The sequence below is a fragment of the Cynara cardunculus genome, unplaced genomic scaffold (assembly GCF_001531365.2).
Source record: "Cynara cardunculus var. scolymus isolate 2C unplaced genomic scaffold, CcrdV1 Un_Scaffold_1805, whole genome shotgun sequence".
NCBI lineage: Eukaryota > Viridiplantae > Streptophyta > Magnoliopsida > Asterales > Asteraceae > Cynara > Cynara cardunculus.
In genome coordinates, this window is record NW_020200880.1 from 10,952 (window position 1) to 30,881 (window position 19,930).

At 39.0% G+C, this 19,930-nt stretch overlaps 2 protein-coding genes across 3 annotated transcripts; both read left to right on the forward strand.

Moving 5' to 3' along the window:
- The first annotated feature begins 995 nt into the window (after positions 1 to 995).
- On the forward strand, positions 996 to 7,552 carry LOC112502720 (rop guanine nucleotide exchange factor 1-like). Its single transcript, XM_025106712.1, has 5 exons — positions 996 to 1,496; positions 1,932 to 2,048; positions 2,157 to 2,695; positions 5,820 to 6,173; positions 6,952 to 7,552. The coding sequence occupies exons 1-5, from the start codon at positions 1,169 to 1,171 to the stop codon at positions 7,348 to 7,350; spliced, it is 1,737 nt and encodes a 578-aa protein (XP_024962480.1). The 5' UTR covers positions 996 to 1,168; the 3' UTR covers positions 7,351 to 7,552.
- Positions 7,553 to 9,968: 2,416 nt separating this feature from the next.
- LOC112502715 (F-box protein SKIP23) lies at positions 9,969 to 19,701 on the forward strand. 2 transcript variants are annotated; one of them, XM_025106704.1, is made up of 3 exons: positions 9,976 to 10,975; positions 11,104 to 11,154; positions 19,383 to 19,701. In XM_025106704.1, exons 1-3 carry the CDS (start codon positions 9,976 to 9,978, stop codon positions 19,400 to 19,402), a joined length of 1,071 nt encoding a protein of 356 aa, XP_024962472.1. In that variant the 3' UTR covers positions 19,403 to 19,701. The 2 variants fall into 2 exon arrangements, with proteins under 2 accessions (XP_024962471.1, XP_024962472.1); XM_025106703.1 differs by having other exon boundaries at positions 9,969 to 11,154.
- Positions 19,702 to 19,930: the final 229 nt, after the last annotated feature.

The window sequence follows — 19,930 nt, forward strand, 5'->3', positions numbered from 1 at the left end:
ACAATTTGAACATTCATAATCACAAAATTGCCACGAGACTTCTCAATAATCACAAAATTGCCACCGTGCAACTTTAGACCATTAAATCATTAGCTTATAAAGTTGATCAGTGAACATAAATGGATCTTACGGGCCTCACAAAAAACTCTTGGTCTCACGTGAACCAAACCATATATATATATATATATATATATACACACACACACACACACATATCGGGCAGGGCCGGGTCGGTGATCACCGTCCCCCCGTCCCCGTTAAAATCCCCGAATTTGTCCCTGATCCCCGCCCCATATCCGATAAGATGGTTCTCGAATCCGACCCGAAAGTTTCGGTTTTCGGTTTTCACCACCGGTTTCAGTTTTTTTTGCCATCCCTAATTAAAAATTGAATCAAAGTATTAGATAAATCTAATGCAATTTAATGAATAACCCATAGTAATATTAAATATATGAAACCGAACCACAAGGGTGGTGCCTGATTGGTTTGAGCTTGACTCCAAAGTTCAAAAGTACCAGGAGATCCCATGTTCAAATCCAAGGAGGAATAAAAGCCCCCTTGTGGCCATGGATGTTCAAATGTGGTGACTCCGGGCTATCTGCAAAGCATGTGGTCTTCCATGGATTAGTCGGCTCACATAGCGGGTTGGATATTCAAATTAATCGGGAAAAAAAATATATGAAACTGATCGGGTCAAATTAATCATTGGATTAAATTGACTTTTGCTCGGATGGCGAAATTTATCATCCAATGAATGATCGGATCAGATCAGATCGGATCAAATCTACCTAAATCTGGAATTTCCAAATCTCGAGCAACGTCTATTATGTCATTTGTGCGTAATTCAGGGGTTCCTTGTGAACATTTTTGCAGCAGTAGTAACGTGTGTTGTCTACATCACCAACCATTCATTCTGCTTTCGCAGCTTTAGATCATCTTCTGCCCCCTTCACCTCTCGTCGTCCTCCTCCACCACCACCTCTGCTCATCTGCCGCTGCCATCACCACCACTACCACTACCACTACCACCACCGTCGATCAGTAATTTCAGAAACCGTACAAGTGTGGTGAACTGATAAATCTAAATTGAGATCACTAATTTTGCTGAAAATGCGTTCCAGTTGAATTTTCTGATCGATTGAACAATCCATCAAATTGGAATCTATGTTATGGCTGCGAGTGTATCTTCATCGAAAGAAGAAAACGATAACAATAACTCGAGGAGTAGTATTGAGCGATGTTGCGATGAGAGCTACAGTCTCAGCGCTGACGTCAGCGAGTCTGAAAGTTCGAGCAGTTTCTCTGGTCGTCGCGACGACCACGGAGCTGCTTCCAGTTCCTTGACATCTTCTCCGCATGCTGCTTTCAGAACAGTTTCCGTCACCGATTCCATCTTCCCACCGGCGCCGTTCACCTTCCCGCCGTTTGGCGGGAAGGATGACGTGATGGTTTGGGAAAAGAAGCAGCCTAGAAAACAACCTGATACCGATTTATCTGGTTAGTCCGCATTTTTTTTTTCTGTATCTGCATTACGATTTTGATTGATGATCCTGATATGATTTTCCATTTAAATTGAAACGAAAAAAAAAAAAAAAGTCGACGCTTTAGTGGACGATCAAACTGCACACATAATACGGAGAGTTTTGTTTGCGTTTCTCCCAGTAGGTATATCTGTATGTTGCAGGTACACATCGGTTTACCTGGTGATAGGGTTTTATATCATTTGAGAAAAATTATTATATCTATCTTTCCGTATTTAGGGCACAGTTATACCCAACAACAGATTTGTGTTTATGAGTTAGAGCTAATTGTTTCATTTACAAGTGTTTACTGAAATATAATATATCGACTTATATCAGGTTCAGGAACGCCCTCCCTATGTCAGTGGGCATATTATAATAATTGTGTTAAAAAAATTTCATGCTTTTGCAGAGATCGATATGATGAAGGAACGGTTTGCTAAGCTTCTTCTTGGAGAAGACATGTCTGGTGGGGGCAAAGGAGTTTGTACTGCTCTAGCAATCTCAAATGCTATTACAAATCTATCTGGTTTGTGACTTTTCAGTTCTACTGTGCTAACCATTATCGTTACTTATCTGTGTATAGATAAATGTATTATTTTCTCATTGGAATCTGTATGTAACTGAAATATGATAGCCTCCGTATTTGGGGAATTGTGGAGGTTAGAGCCATTGGCGCTGCAGAAGAAGGTAACATGGCAAAGGGAAATGGAATGGCTTTTATCTGTAAGTGATTCCATCGTAGAGCTCGTGCCTTCCATACAACAATTTCCTGGTGGGGGCACGTATGAAGTAATGGTCCCACATCCACGGTCCGATATGCATATGAATCTCCCTGCTTTGAAGAAGCTTGATGCTATGTTAATCGGTATGCTTGATGGGTTTTGCGATAGGGAGTTCTGTTATGTTGATCGTGGGCTGGTTGTAGCTCAAGGTTACAGTTGTGATGCATATTCATCAAGCATTTCAGCTCCAAGGCCTTCAGTTAGGCAGGAAGACAAGTGGTGGTTACCGTATCCGAAAGTTCCTCCCAAGGGGTTACCGGAAGATGCCAAAAAAAAGTTGCAGCAGTGCAGGGACTGCACAAATCAGATACTTAAGGCAGCTTTGGCAATAAATAGCAACGTGCTTGCTGAAATGGAGATCCCAAGTGCCTACTTGGAAACATTGCCTAAGGTATGGCTTCGAGTATCGACTTTTCTTTCTTCAAGGTTTTGCCTTTTTCAATGAAATCTTGGACTTGCTATATATGAAGTGATTGTTTATGTTTTCATTATGGATGAATCATCTTCTATTATTCTTGTCATTGGCAAACGTTTGCTATTTCTACCCATGTTTTTTATCTGGTTGAGTGGTTTTAAAATTATCGGATAGTAGGTTTTAGAAAAACTTATTGAATCACGTGGTTACACCTTAGTGTATCTTGATTTCCATAAGAAACTAGTCGTCTAACGTTACCACCACCACTTTAGTTAGTAAATGTTCCCTCCACCTTTTTTCTCTACTTGTTCTACTCTTCTGCCTGACGGGTGGTATGCTAAATTTTTCATCGCCCATGTCGCGACTTTTCGGCTATAAATGATAGTCATTCAACCTCATAATTTCACTATCCTTTCCAGTTTCCTCCTTCATTACAACAATTTATCTAAATTTCATATGGTCAATACACTGTAATGTTGTTTATGGCATGGTATTCTAAATTTAATAACTTCAGATTTTCTTTTGCTGAGGTTTGACTCAAAAGGGGCGATCAGCAATTAGTGACTAGAGATGTTTGATTAAGACATAGACCAACCGTTGCATATGTTGTTAGCTGTTCCAGCGAAACTTAATGCAATAAGAACAACTATTATGTAATGAAACTTGTGATGGCAAATAGAAAAATTTGTACTTCGTGGTTTGTTTATTTGTATTGCCTTCATCTTTGCAAATTGGATGTCGTATTGTGCTGCTTGGAAATTTCGGCAATGATTGGGAAGTGTACATTAGGTCTAGTTTCTGTTAAAAGATGTTAGTATAATATTGCTTCTTCTCTTTGCACACGTAGCAATGTGTTAGCGTTTCAAGTGTAAATTGATGTTAGGTTAGGTAGTGATAGTGATGATCATTGGTGAAAGGATATATATGGGTGTTGCATCCATTGAAATGTTCCCCCCAAGTTGCTAGTCAGCATTTTCTGTTACATCATTTCCAGATGCACTGTCTTGTTCTGGATAAAGTTTTTGTTTACTGAATTCACACAACCACACTCATTATTCTTGCCTACTCGAGTTTTAATGTATAGATTTAATTGCTTCAAACTGGGATGAGAAGACTGTAAGAGTGACATGATATACTGATATACGGGTAGTTATTGTGTAAGTTTGATCAGAATCATGGATAATTTGTTCTTTTATCATGTGGGTGGTCACAACTGAATGATGTTTATGTAATATAATTATCTTATTATATGGCCTTCAGTTTGATACCAACCCTGTTATAAGTAGAAGACCATTTAGTTAACATTTGAAAATGAACATGGAAAAGTTCAAACACTATATGAAATCTCTCTCAACACACACGTATATATAACCTAGGAGCTCATGGGATCAAATCCCCCTTGTCTCATTTGCTCAAACAATGTACATGCATATATTTTGACTAGTTGGGATATTGTCACTTTCTTTTCAACATCTGTAGAAATAATATGTTTTTCTTTTTATGGATGTATGAAAACAAGTTGCAAAGTTTTAAGAGTTAGGACATCTAACTAGACCAAAGTATCAATTTTGGAAACTCATGTTTTTCTTATCTTAAGATTGAAGTTTCCTCTTGATGGTTGGGTGTCTACTAGACGAAAATGTTCATGTCCAAAGTTTGTTTTTTCATATGATCTGGAGCCAAGCAAAAATAATGGTCCCTGTATTTTTGGACAAAGGAATACATGTTTTGGTGATGTATAGGGTTTTATATCCAGTCTAGTAGATATATTATACATGTGGAACACCTGTATATGGTTTTATATCCTGTCTACTAGATAGAACACAGTTGAAATTAAAATCAGATCTGCAATGCAAATTATATACATTTCTAGTAAAAGGAAGCCAACTCTTTTCAAAGGAGCATACCAATAGTTGATGGTTTCATAATTAAGTCACATCATATTGCCCTAGTTTTGTTGTTTGTGCTGCAGATTTAGCATAATAGATAGAGCCTTTACTACAAAGTTATGCATGTAGTCAAATAAAAAGCTTGGAAAATAACCATTTTTCCTGGTTCACAAGAGACCTACAATCTAGCTGACATATAGGAATAGAATTCTTGATCCTGTTGAGCAAAGGAAGTGCAGGGAAAAGTATAGCTTGAATTCAGTGCCGACTCCGTTTCACACTAGCATATGTAGTGAATTAAATTATACCCAATGTGTCTTATATAAGTTTGAGGTGCAATTGATGGAGAAATTGGTAAAGTTACTCCTTTGTGAGTGGAAAAAGTCATGGGATTGTCGCAGAACCTCTTGGAAAAGTGCAAGGAAAATGCTGACTGCAAAGACTTTGCTCCCCAATCCTTGCAAAACTGAGGAGCCATGGTGCCAATAGTCATCCTTTTTGTCCTATGTATGTACCTTTAATTTAGTAGCAGACATGCTTGTCAAGAGGCTAATTGATCACAGACGCATGTATCATGTAGTTTTAACCGGATCCTTTGCTTTTGATTGGGATAATGAAAGCTATTTTTGATTTATGGACGGTAAAATCAACCTTCAATTATAAATAATCTCAAATCTTGATCTTAAAGTTAATTGGAAGGGTGAATGCAAGTAAATTGACAAAAATGGATTTAAATGAATCTATGCAATCTTTTTAAAGAAATATAAGAATATAATAAAAAATATTAACACCGTATTTTATTTCTAGAGATGCCTAGGACTCGGTTAACGCTGTAAACCGGAAATGTGGACTATTATTCGGGATCGTGGGGTGATAACAGTCCTGCACCAGTTTATCTGATTAGCAAAAAGATGATAATTAGTAGATCATACCTATAAATAGTTTCTGTAGGATGGATATGATTAACACAATTGTGGTTTAGATTACAACCTTCCTACCATATAATCAAATTCATGTTATCTCAGTTGAATGTGTATGAATGATTATCTATTAATTATGTAGTGTCAAACTGGTCCATTATGTATTTCTGAAAGTGAAGAGGTTGTACAAGACATATTATCTTCTCCCCGCATTGTTCTTTGGATGTGAGTGGTGCAAGAATCGACTTTTATTTCTTCTTTTGTCTTTTTCTTCATCTAATATTGGTACAGAATGGAAAAGAGTGTTTGGGAGACATCATCTATCGCTACATAACCGCAGACAAGTTCTCTCCGGAATGTCTTCTTGATTGCCTAGATTTGTCATCAGAGCATCATACTCTGGAAGTAGCCAATCGTGTTGAGGCAGCTGTCCATGCATGGAAGCTAAAAGAGCGGAAAAAGCATCTAAATCATCCAAAACGCAAGCGTTCATCGTGGAGTGCAAAGGTTAAGGGCCTAGTTGCTGATTGTGATAAGAAGAGTTCTTTAGCACAAAGAGCAGAGACCCTGTTACGTAGCCTGAAACGTCGTTTTCCTGGCCTTCCACAAACTTCATTGGATATGAGCAAGATTCAATATAACAGGGTATGTTTACAAGACAATCCTAAATACGACTTCTATGCAACCCACCCTTAACTTTTTGTTGCAAATGTTTTGCAAGTTAGATTGATGCATGCACACATTTTGTTCTTAAATCATTAATTTACTAGGCTAGCTTCTTGCATGGGGAAGCCTTGTGGGGTTTTAAGGCTGAGAAAATCTTTCAGCTGGTGCTGCAAAAACTGTTCTTTGGTAACGGCGGGTGTCCAGACCAACTTGCACACGCCTCGACTAATCCCAAGGGGCCTTGAAGATAACATACAGGAAAATCCCTAGTGGCCCTAAGGAGACTCGAACAGGCGACGTATAGAGAGGAGCCCAAGCCCCGGCCTCGGCCCTTATTTGTTGGTTGAGCTGCAAAAACTTATTGTTGCACTATTTTCTAAATTAGGTATCAAGAATTTGCAGCATCTGGGCCAGGTGCCACTTGCTTATTGTCGAGTTGTATGTCATTTTTTTGTTTTGCAATCCAGGGGTCTTCTCAGGAAAAGCCTCTCTATCCCGTGCGGTAGAGGAAAGGTCTGCCTACAACTTACCCTCAGACCCTACCTGCATGAGGATTATTGGGTTTTTTTGTTTGATTTCATGTTACTTTTCTCTTCCTCCGATCAAATTCTTGTTGGGAACCACCTCTACCCATGGGTAGAGAAAAGGTCCGCCTACATCCTACCCTGGACCCCTACCTGTGTGGGATATACTGGATTTGTTTTTTTTGGTTTGGTTTTGTCGTTTTTCTCATCTTCTGATGAAATTGTTGTTGCAGGATGTTGGGCAATCAATTCTTGAAAGCTACTCAAGGGTGATGGAAAGCTTGGCATTCAACATAATGGCAAGAATCGATGATGTCATCTTTGTAGACAATGCCACCAAACGATCAGAATCTTTGTCGATTTTCAACCGAGGAGGTTTAGGAGGCCATCCTGTCCAAAAACGAATGTCCCCTAGTCCATTCTCGATCCAGCACACACCTTACTCCTCTCCATTTGCCACTCCAACATTCTGTTCATCTCCTATGCAGAATCTTATCCCCATCAAAGACGACAATCGTCTTATGGAGGCTGCACAGAGCTGTAAGTTAGACGGCTCGATGTCTGCTGACCTGGACAGGCCATGGACATATGCTGCTGGGAACTTACCCTCTAATGCCCCAGAGCGTCATTAAATCATATCAATGAAGCTGAGGTCAGCCTCAATATCGTTTATACACCATTATTTTTAGGTTTTATTATGTGCTTTTTGTTATTCAGGTAGTAGATGAACATCATGTGATGATTTTAGCACAAGCGCTCGCTTCACGTCGTAAGTAGTTTAATTTTGACATTATGATACTACTAAATATCAATTTGACATGCCAATTATTGTTCCGTGGCACGTGTCCCAATTCTTATGTGTACGAGTAACAGAAATACCATTAGGCATCAAACCAGTAAATCGAACATGGAGTAGGGTATGGTGAAATGTATACAAACCTTTCTTCCACCCCAAAGGCTAGAGAGGATGTTTCCATGAGAGAACCTCAACGGGTACGTTTTGATACACAAGACGACAAAAACTATTTATTGCGATATTACAGGGACATTACAAGTAATTGAAATGGTCAAATAAACCTAAATGATGATGATGATGATGATGATGATGATGATGATGTATGTTTGTGTGATCAATGTACATGAATGAAATGAATGGAACTTGGGAATTTGAAACATGTGATTTTTATCTAAAAAATATACGTTGTTTCATAAAGGTTCGAGCAACTTTGACATCAGATAAGAGTCCTGTATGAGAAAAGAATAAACCTAAATTCAAATGAGGCTATTAATAAATCTGTTAAAAGATACATAATTTGATCTAAAAAAATGTCTCTAAGTCATTTTTTTAATTAATTTCTGATGAAAAACAAAATTTGATTTTACATCTATAATATTTTAATTTTTCTTAATAAATCGTTTTAATTGAAATGAAAAACGGATAATCACATAATGAATTAGCTAATGAATTGAAATAAACAAAAACTAAAATGAAAGAGCTATTATTCCATTAGATCGATTATCTTGGGGGGTATATTTGCATAAATAAATGGTTGTTCGAGTCTGACAGTCTCATCATCATATGTGTGACAAGTATCATCATATGTGTGACAGACTTGAGGCTTTTTTGGGAGATGAGTTTTTTGTGGGCATTGAGTGTTTAAATCAGACATAGAGGAGACCGTTGTATACCTAATTTGCCTATTATATTATACTCTTAGGAGTAGGTATTGGTCAACTTGACGGTTGCTTGTTACATGCCATTTATATGTCAACAATTATCAAATATTGCAAACCACAACGGTAGTGTCTGATTGGTTTGAGCTTGACTTCAAAAGTCAAAAGTGTCTGAAGATCCGAGGTTCATCAAGAAAGAACAAAAATCCCCTTGTGGTCACAAGGGTTCAAATGCGGTGACTCTGGGCTACCTGCAAAGCAGGTGATCTCCCTGGGATTAGTCGACTCGCATAGCTGGTTGAATATCCAGGATAATAAAAAAAACTATCAAATATTTCAATTTGCATTAGTATTTTAAAATAAGGAAATTTACTAAAATAACCATTTTCATGGTTGTTTTCATCTCTTAACCATTTTTTCTTCAAGTTTACAAAAAAAATTACATTTTTCATCCATGTCCACCATTTTTTTTTAAATTACTGACCTAGGGCTATCTTGGTAAACCTTGTAACAAAGTGACAAAAATGTGAAACCAAACAATAAAAATATCTATTTTAATTAATTTCCCTATAAAATATAAATGCTTTTGAATTATCTTAGATTTGATTGACGAGTATTTCGGAAAAAAGCTTAAATTTGGATGAAAGACAGGTTTGTATACATAGTGTTCCTAAATTCTATTTTAGATTGAAAATATGTAACAGATCAGTTATGTTCTAATAATTGCTACAACTTTTAGTATATCAACTGCAACCACAAATATATATTTTATAAAGATAAAAATTATTGAAAAAGTTATGAAATTAAGCAAAGATAACTTATTAAAAAAGGTTGTATACAAGTCACTCTGAACTTTAACGATACCATTCTTATTATTATTTTTATATTACTCTGATTAATTTCAATCTAATGATTCATTCTTATCATGTTTAATTTCAATCTCATAATACTTTTTTATTTATTATTGTTAGATGTATTATTCTTCGTTTAATTTCAATCTAATGATTCATTCTTATCATGTTTAATTTCAATCTCATAATACTTTTTTATTTATTATTGTTAGATGTATTATTCTTCGTTTAATTTCAATCTAATGATTCTTTTTTATTATTATTTACATATTATTATTGTTTAATTTCAATCTAATTATTCTTTCTCATCATTTTCCAACCATTAGATTCATGGTATTGAGGAGTTTAATATTTTTAGATTCTTTTTGGAAAATAAAATAAATTAATGGCATAAGAAAAAAAAATTATTAATAATTAAAAGATTGTTTGAGATTGCTTATTTAAAATAACTTATGATTTTTCTATAAAAACATTAATCAATTTATTATAAGTCAGACGAGTTTAACTTATTCAAAAACTTTTTATTACTAGTTTGGTATCGATATAAATTGTTTATCTAAACACTAAATTTTTTTTGTTATTAATGATACATCAAAATAAATCAATAAATTATTTTTATAAGTAATTCCAAAAAGCTCTTAAATTAAATAAAAATGTAAATTTTGGTAAATTTTCAAGACTTTTTAGTTTTATATCCATATTCTTGTTTCCTTCTCATTGGCATCAGGAAAAATGGCAGACTGGTCTCAGCTTCCGAGAGAACTTCTTGATCTGATATCCAAACACCTCATCTCCGAGACCGATCTTCTCCGTTTCCGATCTGTTTGCACCTCCTGGCGATCCTCCATACAACCTTTCACTTCCCGTTTTCCGATTCTTCCGAACGCCGGAATCTCCGACACCACCTGGGGATTCTACCTTTCCAAACGCACCATCTTTCGTGTCGGATTACCTGATCGTGATTCTCAACAAACCCCATCTCCATGGCTAATCAAGGTCGAAAGAGACAACCCCCAAAAAACCCATTTGATGAATCCCTTAACTGGATACGAATTCATACCCCTCTTGCCCAATTTCCCTAGATCCCTTGATTTATTGAATTTTAGGGTTATGGAGTTAGGGCAAGAGTATGCTTTGCAGTACATTAGTTATCGTCCTAATGCCAATTCCATTGGGGATTCTGTAACCCTTTATATGGAAAAGGTTGCCTTTTGTAGCTCCGGTGTTGATGGGTTTGTGTTGTTGACGATTCACGTATCTGGGAAATTGGCTTTGTTGAAGTATGGAGAGAGGAAATGGCATATAATCAACGATCTGCCGTCGCCTTACGACGATGTTATATTCTATAAAGGGGAGTTCTATGCCGTAGATAGTACCGGCAGGACTGTTATTGTTGTTCTGGATTCCGATACAACGTTGTTGAAAGTTGTTGCGAATTCTGTGTTTGGTGGAGACAAGAAGTTTCTGGTGGAATCATTGGGAGAATTGTTCATGGTTGACAAGTATTTAAGTGTTGGACCTGAGAATGATTTCGATTACGATGATGAGAATTACGAGTTTTATGAGGATTTTGATTGCTTTATGAGTGAAAGGACCGTGAAACTGGAGGTCTATAGGTTGGATAGAGAAGAACAGAAGTGGGATGAGGTGAAAAGTTTAGGTGACAGAATGTTATTTTTAGGGGATAATTGTGGGTTTTCGGCTTCGGCTTCTGATTTTCCTGGATGCAGAGGTAATTGTGTGTTCTTTACAGGTCAGAGTAGGGAAGATGATGGTTTGATGAAGAGTCGAGGTGTGGGTGTGTTTGATTTGGAGAGTGGTTGCATTGGGCCTATTTCTAATGACTCTGGTTATTCTCAGCTCTTTTGGCCTCCTCCCCATTGGCTTCATTCGGATTCAGTGGCTTTGGAAGTAAGATTTCCCTTTTGATTATATTTTGTTTCAGGGCTTATCTTTACATCTATTTTGGTTGTTGATTATAATGAAATTGCAAAATAACTATTGAACTTGGATTGTGTTTGCTTGCCAATGTGATGGATCTTTGATAAATGAAGCACAACAATGCCATCATCTAACTTGGATCGAGTTATGTAGTGTACTATTATGAATCATATCAGGTTTTCCCTCCTTTGATCATTCAAAAATAGCATGAGTTTGATCAAAATTTACATGTCTTTAGTGGTAAAAAATCTCTTAGTTGTTGATCTATTTACCCCATTTTGTCAACAAAATTGACAGAATTACTCTTGAATTTTGTCGGTTTTTTAATTGACTCAGATTTGACCTTTAGCTTTAACGTATCTAGATGTTGTAGATTATAGCTGTTGGCAGGTATATCTTGGAAACACCATTCAAATCCTCAGATATGATTCATAATAGTACACTACAGAAGTCGATCAAAGGTAGATGATGGCGTTGTTGTACCTTATTTATCAAAGATTCGTCACATTGGCAAGCTAACATCATTCAAATCAATAGTTATTTTGGCCAAGACTAAGACCATGTTTGGCAACCATAAGCTACCTTGTTTTTTGAGCTTATTGAAAAAGCCAATTTTGGTTGGTCATAAACTAGCATTTTGTAACGCGACTTCAAGTAGCGTTTCAATAAGTTTCAGGTTTCCCCCCTAATGATTCCCCTCGTATGTTTCTTATTAATATTAGGACATGTCCTTTTAGGACATTTTACATCATTATCTAGCTTATCAGCTACTTTTACCAAACATGACTAGTTTATTATGTAACGGCTAGCTTATTGGCCAACAATTAGCTTAGCAAACAGCTGGCTTATCATCTAGTTTGCCAAACATAAAGAAGCTGCTGTTGTGAAATTTATATGGTTTTAGTTCCCTAGAGGATCCCTTTTAAAAAGGTTGACTTGTGGGAGTTTCTTTGTGTAATAACGTTGGATGTTGGGTGTAACACCCCTAAAATTTATAAATAGCAACAACCTAAAACTCGGTAAAAACCGGCATTTAAATAACAAAAAATAAAAGTATTTGCCCTGCATGGCAATGAAGTTACTAGATAGCAATTACAGAGTTTGAATATCAGAGTTTCTAAAGACTTCTATCTAATCCTATTAGGACTAGATTTAAGCCGGGGGTTACCAACAACCACCAAGAAATGGCACTCCAAGGTTCTTAGGCTTGACACCATTATGACCTGCTACACATGTCAATAAGAAGAAATGTTAGGCTCACGCCTAGTGAGATCAAACAGTTACCCCAAGTTTACAAATACACAAATAAAGAATAAAATGGCAATAAATATGAGCCTTTCTTGGAAAATGTAGTGCTTACAGATAATGTATAGAAGTCATTCGAAACCATAGACTAGAAAGAATGGTGAACAATCAATTTATCTTGCAATAACGGGGGAGACCCGAGTCCTGCTGGAACACTAAGTAAGGCACATCGAGATGTTGACGAGTAAATTACCCCTAGCATCCAACCGTTGGCAATTACTTCTACTGGGGCTAAGATAAGAACATCAAAACTCCTTACTTAGTCAATCCTCAAGTTACAAATGAAAACATCAAAACTCCTCACTTGTCTAAGATCAAAGGTTTCTAAGGCGAGGACATCAAAACTCCTCGCTTGTCCCAAACCAATGATATCAAGAAGAGAACCTCAAAACTCCTCTCTTGATGATGTAACAATTATGCCTATGGATCCAATGCAATGTGATAGAGAACGGAAAAATGAAGAAGATGATAGAGAAGGTTTAGGCGAAAGGAAGCTGATGGAATTATGATCAAACAGAAAATACAGAACGATATCCAGGGAGAACCCCTCTCTCAATGCAACATGCAAAGAGCCAATATAACAGAAAGCAGAAAATGACATGCTAGAATACGTATCCCCCCTTCCCCTTAAAAAGAGACAAATAACAACTTTCTAGCCACTTTCCAAATTTACCCCTTTAGCCCTTCTAGAATAGACTTTCCACTCTACTGGTTTATTCACAATAGATTGCATAACTTCTGATTTCGTAACACTACTCCCGCCATCGAATAAAGTCTTGTCCTCAAGACTTGTATCAGGAAATTGACTCCGAATCGATGTGACATCCTCCCATGTAGCCTCTTCTACTGGCAAACCCTTCCATTGAATGAGCCATTGATCAATAGAGTCATGGATAGCCTTTACTGTACGAGAAGCCAAAATTGCCACTGGAACAAGCTGATCATCACTGCCAATTTCCAATTCCAGGGGTAACACTTGCTCGCTTTCCGCCCGGACAGCTTTCTTAAGTAGCGAGACATGGAAGACGGAATGGACCTTCGAAGTGGGGGCCAAATCCAAACGATATGCCACCGGTCCCATTCTTTCCAAAACTTTAAAAGGCCCAAAAAAACGAGCAACAAGTTTTTGGTGAATACGCGACGTGACTGACATTTGGCGATATGGCTCAAGCTTAACATACACCCATTCTCCTTCCATAAAAGTCACCTCTCTGCGCTTGTTGTCTGCCTGTGCTTTCATTGCTGCTTGGGCCAGGCTTAGGTGGAGTTTAAGTTGTTTCAAAGCCTCATCACGATCATGAAATTCTTGACTGACGGCTTGCACACGTATCTCTCCGGGAATAAATTGAATGACCGAAGGTGGTTTGCGACCGTAAACCACTTCAAAGGGGGATTTACCCGTTGAACTATGAAAGATTGAGTTATACCAAATCTCCGCCCAAGGGAGCCACATGGACCAATTACGGGGCTGATCAGTAGCAAAGCAAAGTAAATAAGCCTCGAGACATCGATTAATTACTTCTGTTTGACCGTTCGTCTCGGGATGATACGCGGAGCTCATAAGCAACTTCGTACCTTGGGAGCGAAAGATTTTTTGCCAAAAACGGCTAAGAAATAGTGGATCTCGATCACTGATGATAGATTTGAGGATGCCGTGGTGTCTCACAACTTCACGCACAAAGATTTTCGCAACACTTTTGGCCGTGTACGGGTGTTTAAGAAGAATGAAATGGCTGTACTTTGACAGCCGATCCACCACCACTAAGACAACATCGAACCCTCTTGATTTGGGCAGCCCCACAATGAAATCCATCGAAAGATGTTCCCAAATAGCTTTCGGAATGTCTAACGGTTGTAATAAACCCCCAGGTAAGGTAGCACTAGCCTTGCAACGTTGGCAAATATCACATTCACGAATAAACCGTTTGACGTTCTCCACCATGCCCGGCCAATAAAGATTAGCCGCCAACCTCCGGTAAGTACGATAATAACCGGAGTGCCCACCAGACGCAGATTGGTGGAACTCTTGTAATAAAGATGGAATCATCGTGGAAGTACGAGGGATAACCAAACGATCCTTATAAAACAAAACCCCTTGTCGAACCGCATACCCCGGATGCGACTGTGGATTGACTAACCATCCTGACGTAATCCGCTGTATTTCTGGGTCATTGGACGCTTCCTTTAGTAAATCAGCCCCTTGAAGCCAAAGCGGAGAAGAAGCTAAATGGAGAAAGTCTCCAAAATCAGCACGTCGAGAAAGCGCATCAGCAGCTCGATTTTCTCGACCCGGTTTGTAATAGATATCAAAATTATAGCCAAGGAGTTTAGCCACCCAATTTTGTTGGTCAGGAGTAGTGATGCGTTGTTGTAACAAAAACTTGAGGCTCTTTTGGTCAGTGTTGACGATGAATGTAGTACCCAACAGATAAGAACGCCAATGTTGAATGGATAAGACTAAGGCCATGATTTCCCGTTCATACGTCGATTTTGCCAGATTACGATCACTTAAAGCTTTGCTGAAGTAAGCGATGGGCTGTCCTTGTTGCATGAGCACAACCCCGATGCCCCGCCCCGACGCATCACATTCAACAACGAAGGGTAGGCCGAAATTAGGAAGGGCCAAAACAGGAGCGTGTACCAAAGCATCTTTCAAAGCCTCAAAAGCGTTTTGAGCAACATAAGTCCAGAGGAAAGCGTCTATCTTAGTGAGATCGGTTAAAGGTCTCGCGATGCTGCCATAATGTTTAACGAATTTCCGATAATAGCCGGTAAGCCCCAAAAATCCCCGTAATCCTTTAATACTTTTGGGTACTGGCCAATCGACGACCGCTTCCACCTTTTTAGGGTCCATGGCTACACCGGTGTGAGAAATGATGTGTCCCAAGTACTCCACCGACGATTGACCAAAGGAACACTTATTCTGATTTACTACAAAATGATTATGTAGTAACAGAGTCAAGACAGCCTTCAAATCACTTAAATGGGCTTCCCAACTTGGACTATAGATTAATATATCATCGAAAAATACGACGACCGATTTACGCAGTAAGGATCGAAAAACATCATTCATTACTGCCTGAAACGTTGAAGGGGCATTCATTAAGCCAAACGGCATGACTAAGTACTCGTAGTGGCCGTCATGAGTCCGAAACGCTGTTTTTTCAATTCTATCAGGCCTCATACGAATCTGATTGTAGCCGGACTTTAAGTCCAACTTAGAAAAATAATGAGCACCGTATAACTCATCCATAAGTTCCTCGACCATGGGAATCGGGAACTTATCCGGAATGGTAGCCTTATTGAGTGCGCGATAATCCACACACATACGCCACGTATTATCCTTCTTACGAACTAGGATTACCGRGCTCGAAAAAGCACTTTTGCTTGGACGGATCATTCCCAATGATAGCAATTCACGGACTTGTCGTTCAATTTCGGCTTTCTGAATGTGGGGATAACGATAAGGACGTACACTAATGGGTTGTGAGGACAGCAACACGATAGCATGATCATGATCTCGGGACGGAGGAAGGCCTGTTGGGGCTTGAAAAACAGCCGAAAATGCGTCTATAAGCTGCTGTAATTTAGTAGTTTGAACAGAAGACAAACCTGGCGTGTCGGTCGAGATGGCGAACAAGGAAAACCCGAGAGGATAATGTATTGCTGATGGAGCCGTTAAGCAAGTCTGAAGTGACTCCGCAGGTGAGTGATCCGAAGTTAGTCCCTGAAGTTGAACGGGACTGCCCTGATGCATAAAACGCATCCAAGCCTTGTCCCAATTATGGGTGACCTCTCCCAAGGATCGTAACCACTCCATTCTCAATACCATATCCAAGTTTCCAGTATTGAAAACTAAAGCATCCACCACAAAAGAACAAGTGCCCAACACAATTGACAGTTGACAACACCTTTGATTTATGAATACTTTATGACCATCACCCAACTGAATATTGAGACCCTCAAACAGCGTTGAAGATAGACCCAGAGATGTTACCAACCGTTGAGAAATGAAATTATGCGTTGCGCCACTGTCTACCAAAATAAGTAAAGGTATRTCCGAAATAGTACMTTCTAATWTTAACGTTTTTCCTCCCGATAGTGTTGAACAGGCTCCAAATARTTGCAAGGAAGCACACAAACCCTGCTCTGGTACTTCGATTGGAGAACAACGTGACGGCGGCTCTTCCTCATTGTTACATAATTCCCCTTCGTTGACTTCGTATTCATCATCGCCTAACAGCAGTACACGCAACTTCCCTTCTGGACATTTGTGTGCGGGACCGAATTGTTGGCCGCAACGAAAACATAGACCCTTCTTACGACGGTCTTCCCACTCCGATCTCGTAAGAGATCGAACCCCACGATCGCGATGCTGACCCTGAAAGAGCTCCGACGGGGACGATGCAGGTGGACGATAAGGCGGAGAACGAGTTGCATCGATTTTGACAGAAGGCGCCTTATCACTGTGGACTGCCATTTGAGGCCCGCGAACATTGGGCTGGCCCAACTGAAAAGAGCGAGGCCCAGGAGACCCTTCATTCAGCCCACCCCCATGAAAATATCGACGACGGGATTGAGAAACCGAGGCCGACGAGGGACGAAGCATTTCTTCTACATCCTTCACCAGGTACATCGCATCCAATCGGGATTGAGGTCGATGGAGACGGACCCAACGTTTGACATCGTCACGTAAGCCGGCGAATCGGCGATAAAGTAGCCTAAAGCTTGAGACTCAGGCAATTTTGGAACCAATGATAAGAGATATTCGAAATCATCAATGTAATCGTGAATTGAAGTGGTCTGTTTCATTGTAGCTAATTGCTCAAAAGGATTTTGGATTTCAAGGCCGCTAAATCGCTGCAATAGTTCAATTTGTAATTGCTCCCAAGTAAGAGGATTGTGAACCTGTGTGACGATGGTAAACCAGTGTTGAGCTACTCCCACCATACTCAACTGAGCTAAACAAATTCGAAGAGGAGGTGCGATATTATTAATATCGAAATACATCGACGCCTTCTGGATCCAACCTTGAGGGTCAAAGCCATAAAACTCTGGGAGTTTGATTTTCTTTACTGCCCATGGAAGGCCTCCCGTAGGAGACAAGGAAACCGGTCCTGAATTAGAAAACAACCCCGAAGACGTACCCCCTGTTGATGACGGAGGAGAATCACCAGAAAACGTACCCGGATCACCCCGCGGAACGTGGTTTTGCCGTTTCATCCAGCCCAACATCATTTGACGAAACTCACTGGCCTCAGCACGATCCAAATCTAACACCGAAATCGCCGATTTGATCTCCAGCAAATCAGCTTGCAAACGCTGAATTTGCTCGTCTTGTTGTTCGAAACGGCTTTGAACAGAACGTGTCTCCATGAGTCCGGCAGGTCACAGTGCAGGTCGGACCAATGATAGAGAACAGAAAAATGAAGAAGATGATAGAGAAGGTTTAGGGGAAAGGAAGCTGATGGAATTATGATCAAACAGAAAATACAGAACGATATCCAGGGAGAACCCCTCTCTCAATGCAACATGCAAAGAGCCAATATAACAGAAAGCAGAAAATGACATGCTAGAATACGTATCCCCCCTTCCCCTTAAAAAGAGACAAATAACAACTTTCTAGCCACTTTCCAAATTTACCCCTTTAGCCCTTCTAGAATAGACTTTCCACTCTACTGATTTATTCACAATAGATTGCATAACTTCTGATTTCGTAACACAATGGCACACAAATTTATGCCATAATCATGTTTGCATACAAAACAATACTACTTGGATTCATTAAGTACCCAATCAAGTGAAATAAGCGTCAAATATCGATTCCGACCCAAAACTATGAAATGATATATCATAACTGAAATAAGTGTAAATCAAGGTCCTCAACAATGAGAGTTCATATGGTTGGTCAATAATTAGCTCATAGTCTAAAATGATGGCAAACCTCTCATAAATGTAACTTTTATGCAAATTCTTAGAATAAAGCTTCGTATTACTTCATAAATGGAAATAAATACTTGAATTACCTAACCCTTGAATGCAAATATGATCTTCAAGGTTGGCGCCTAAATGATAAGGAGATGGAATTAAATGGACTGGAAGTAAGTGGTGAGGAGGTCGAGAGCATATCGAGGAGTGTAGGTGGGGGTAATTCCTCGAAAAATATATGGCCGAAGCCTATTTCAAGCTGCAGGGTCGCCCGAGACCACCAGCCCCAAGCTGCTGCCCAGGTTCACGGTCGTGAAGCCCCTCTTCACTGGCGCAATGTAACTGTCCTAAATTTTGAGTTTTCTAGACTGCGTACTACCAATCATAACCCAACTCAAGATAGATACCAAGGGTCATTTTAAGGTCGAAGATTTAAAACCCGAAATATACTTATCGAAAATACGGGTGTTACGTTAGGCTTGCTCGTGTGAGCCTTTATGATGATTTGCTTTGGGGCCCTGTTGGTTCCTTAACATTTGATTTCCAATGTAACATTTCGTAGCACATGTAGCGTAAAAATGTTTTAACTACTTGTCAAATGTCTTAGATGTCCTCAAAAGCAAGTAAAGAAATCTTTAAACCAAACGAAGCTGACCCAGTAAATCCCACTCGAAAGTAGGTGGGCTGGTGAGATTTACCGTGTACGCATACCTGAACTCTACCTCGAAGAGTAGAGCAGTTGTTTCCATAAAGACTCCCTGCTAAGACCTTCCAAATGAGTTTTTGGTTTATAGATACTGCATTTGGAGCTTAGTTTTGGTACTATCAATGAAAACCATGGTGGTGGTGCTAGCAGCCTTGATGGGAGGGGGGTTTTCCGATTTCATGAAATTCGTGGTGGTGCTAGCAATGTTTCTTATTTTTTTCTTTCTTAAAGTGAAGTAACCCATGATTTGTGATTGCAGGATGGATTGGACCATCTTAACATCTAATCGGATATGACACAAGTCGAAAGATTAAAGTGGACATACACTCTGCTCTCGTGCTACTCGTTGCATAAACTCGAGCATCTAAACGGAGAAGAATAAGCCTCTTGTTTTATTTTTTTCCTATAAATAATTGATCGTTTTTTCAGTCGTATGTTTACTTACATTCCTTTCAGTTGTATGTGTTTAGGGTCGTGAAAATTCGAAATGTGTCCTTTTGATTTTGTGATTTTAGGTGCATCTTTTAGTTCATTCCAATTGAATGAAGTTTGAATTAATCAATCTCTTGTTATGGTCTTAATGACTTTTTTTTGTATTATTGGTTTGGATGGTTTTTCGGTTAATGTTTTGATTTCCGGAACACGACTTCTCAAATTGAACTCCAAGGGGACGTAAATGTTAATCAGAGGTGAACATGACAAAGAGCGGAAATTTTATCAGGGCGGTCATTTTATAAAAAAACATTTATCAACAGTCATATTATGTGTATCGATGACCAAATTTTTTATCTGGTAAGGTAAGCGAGT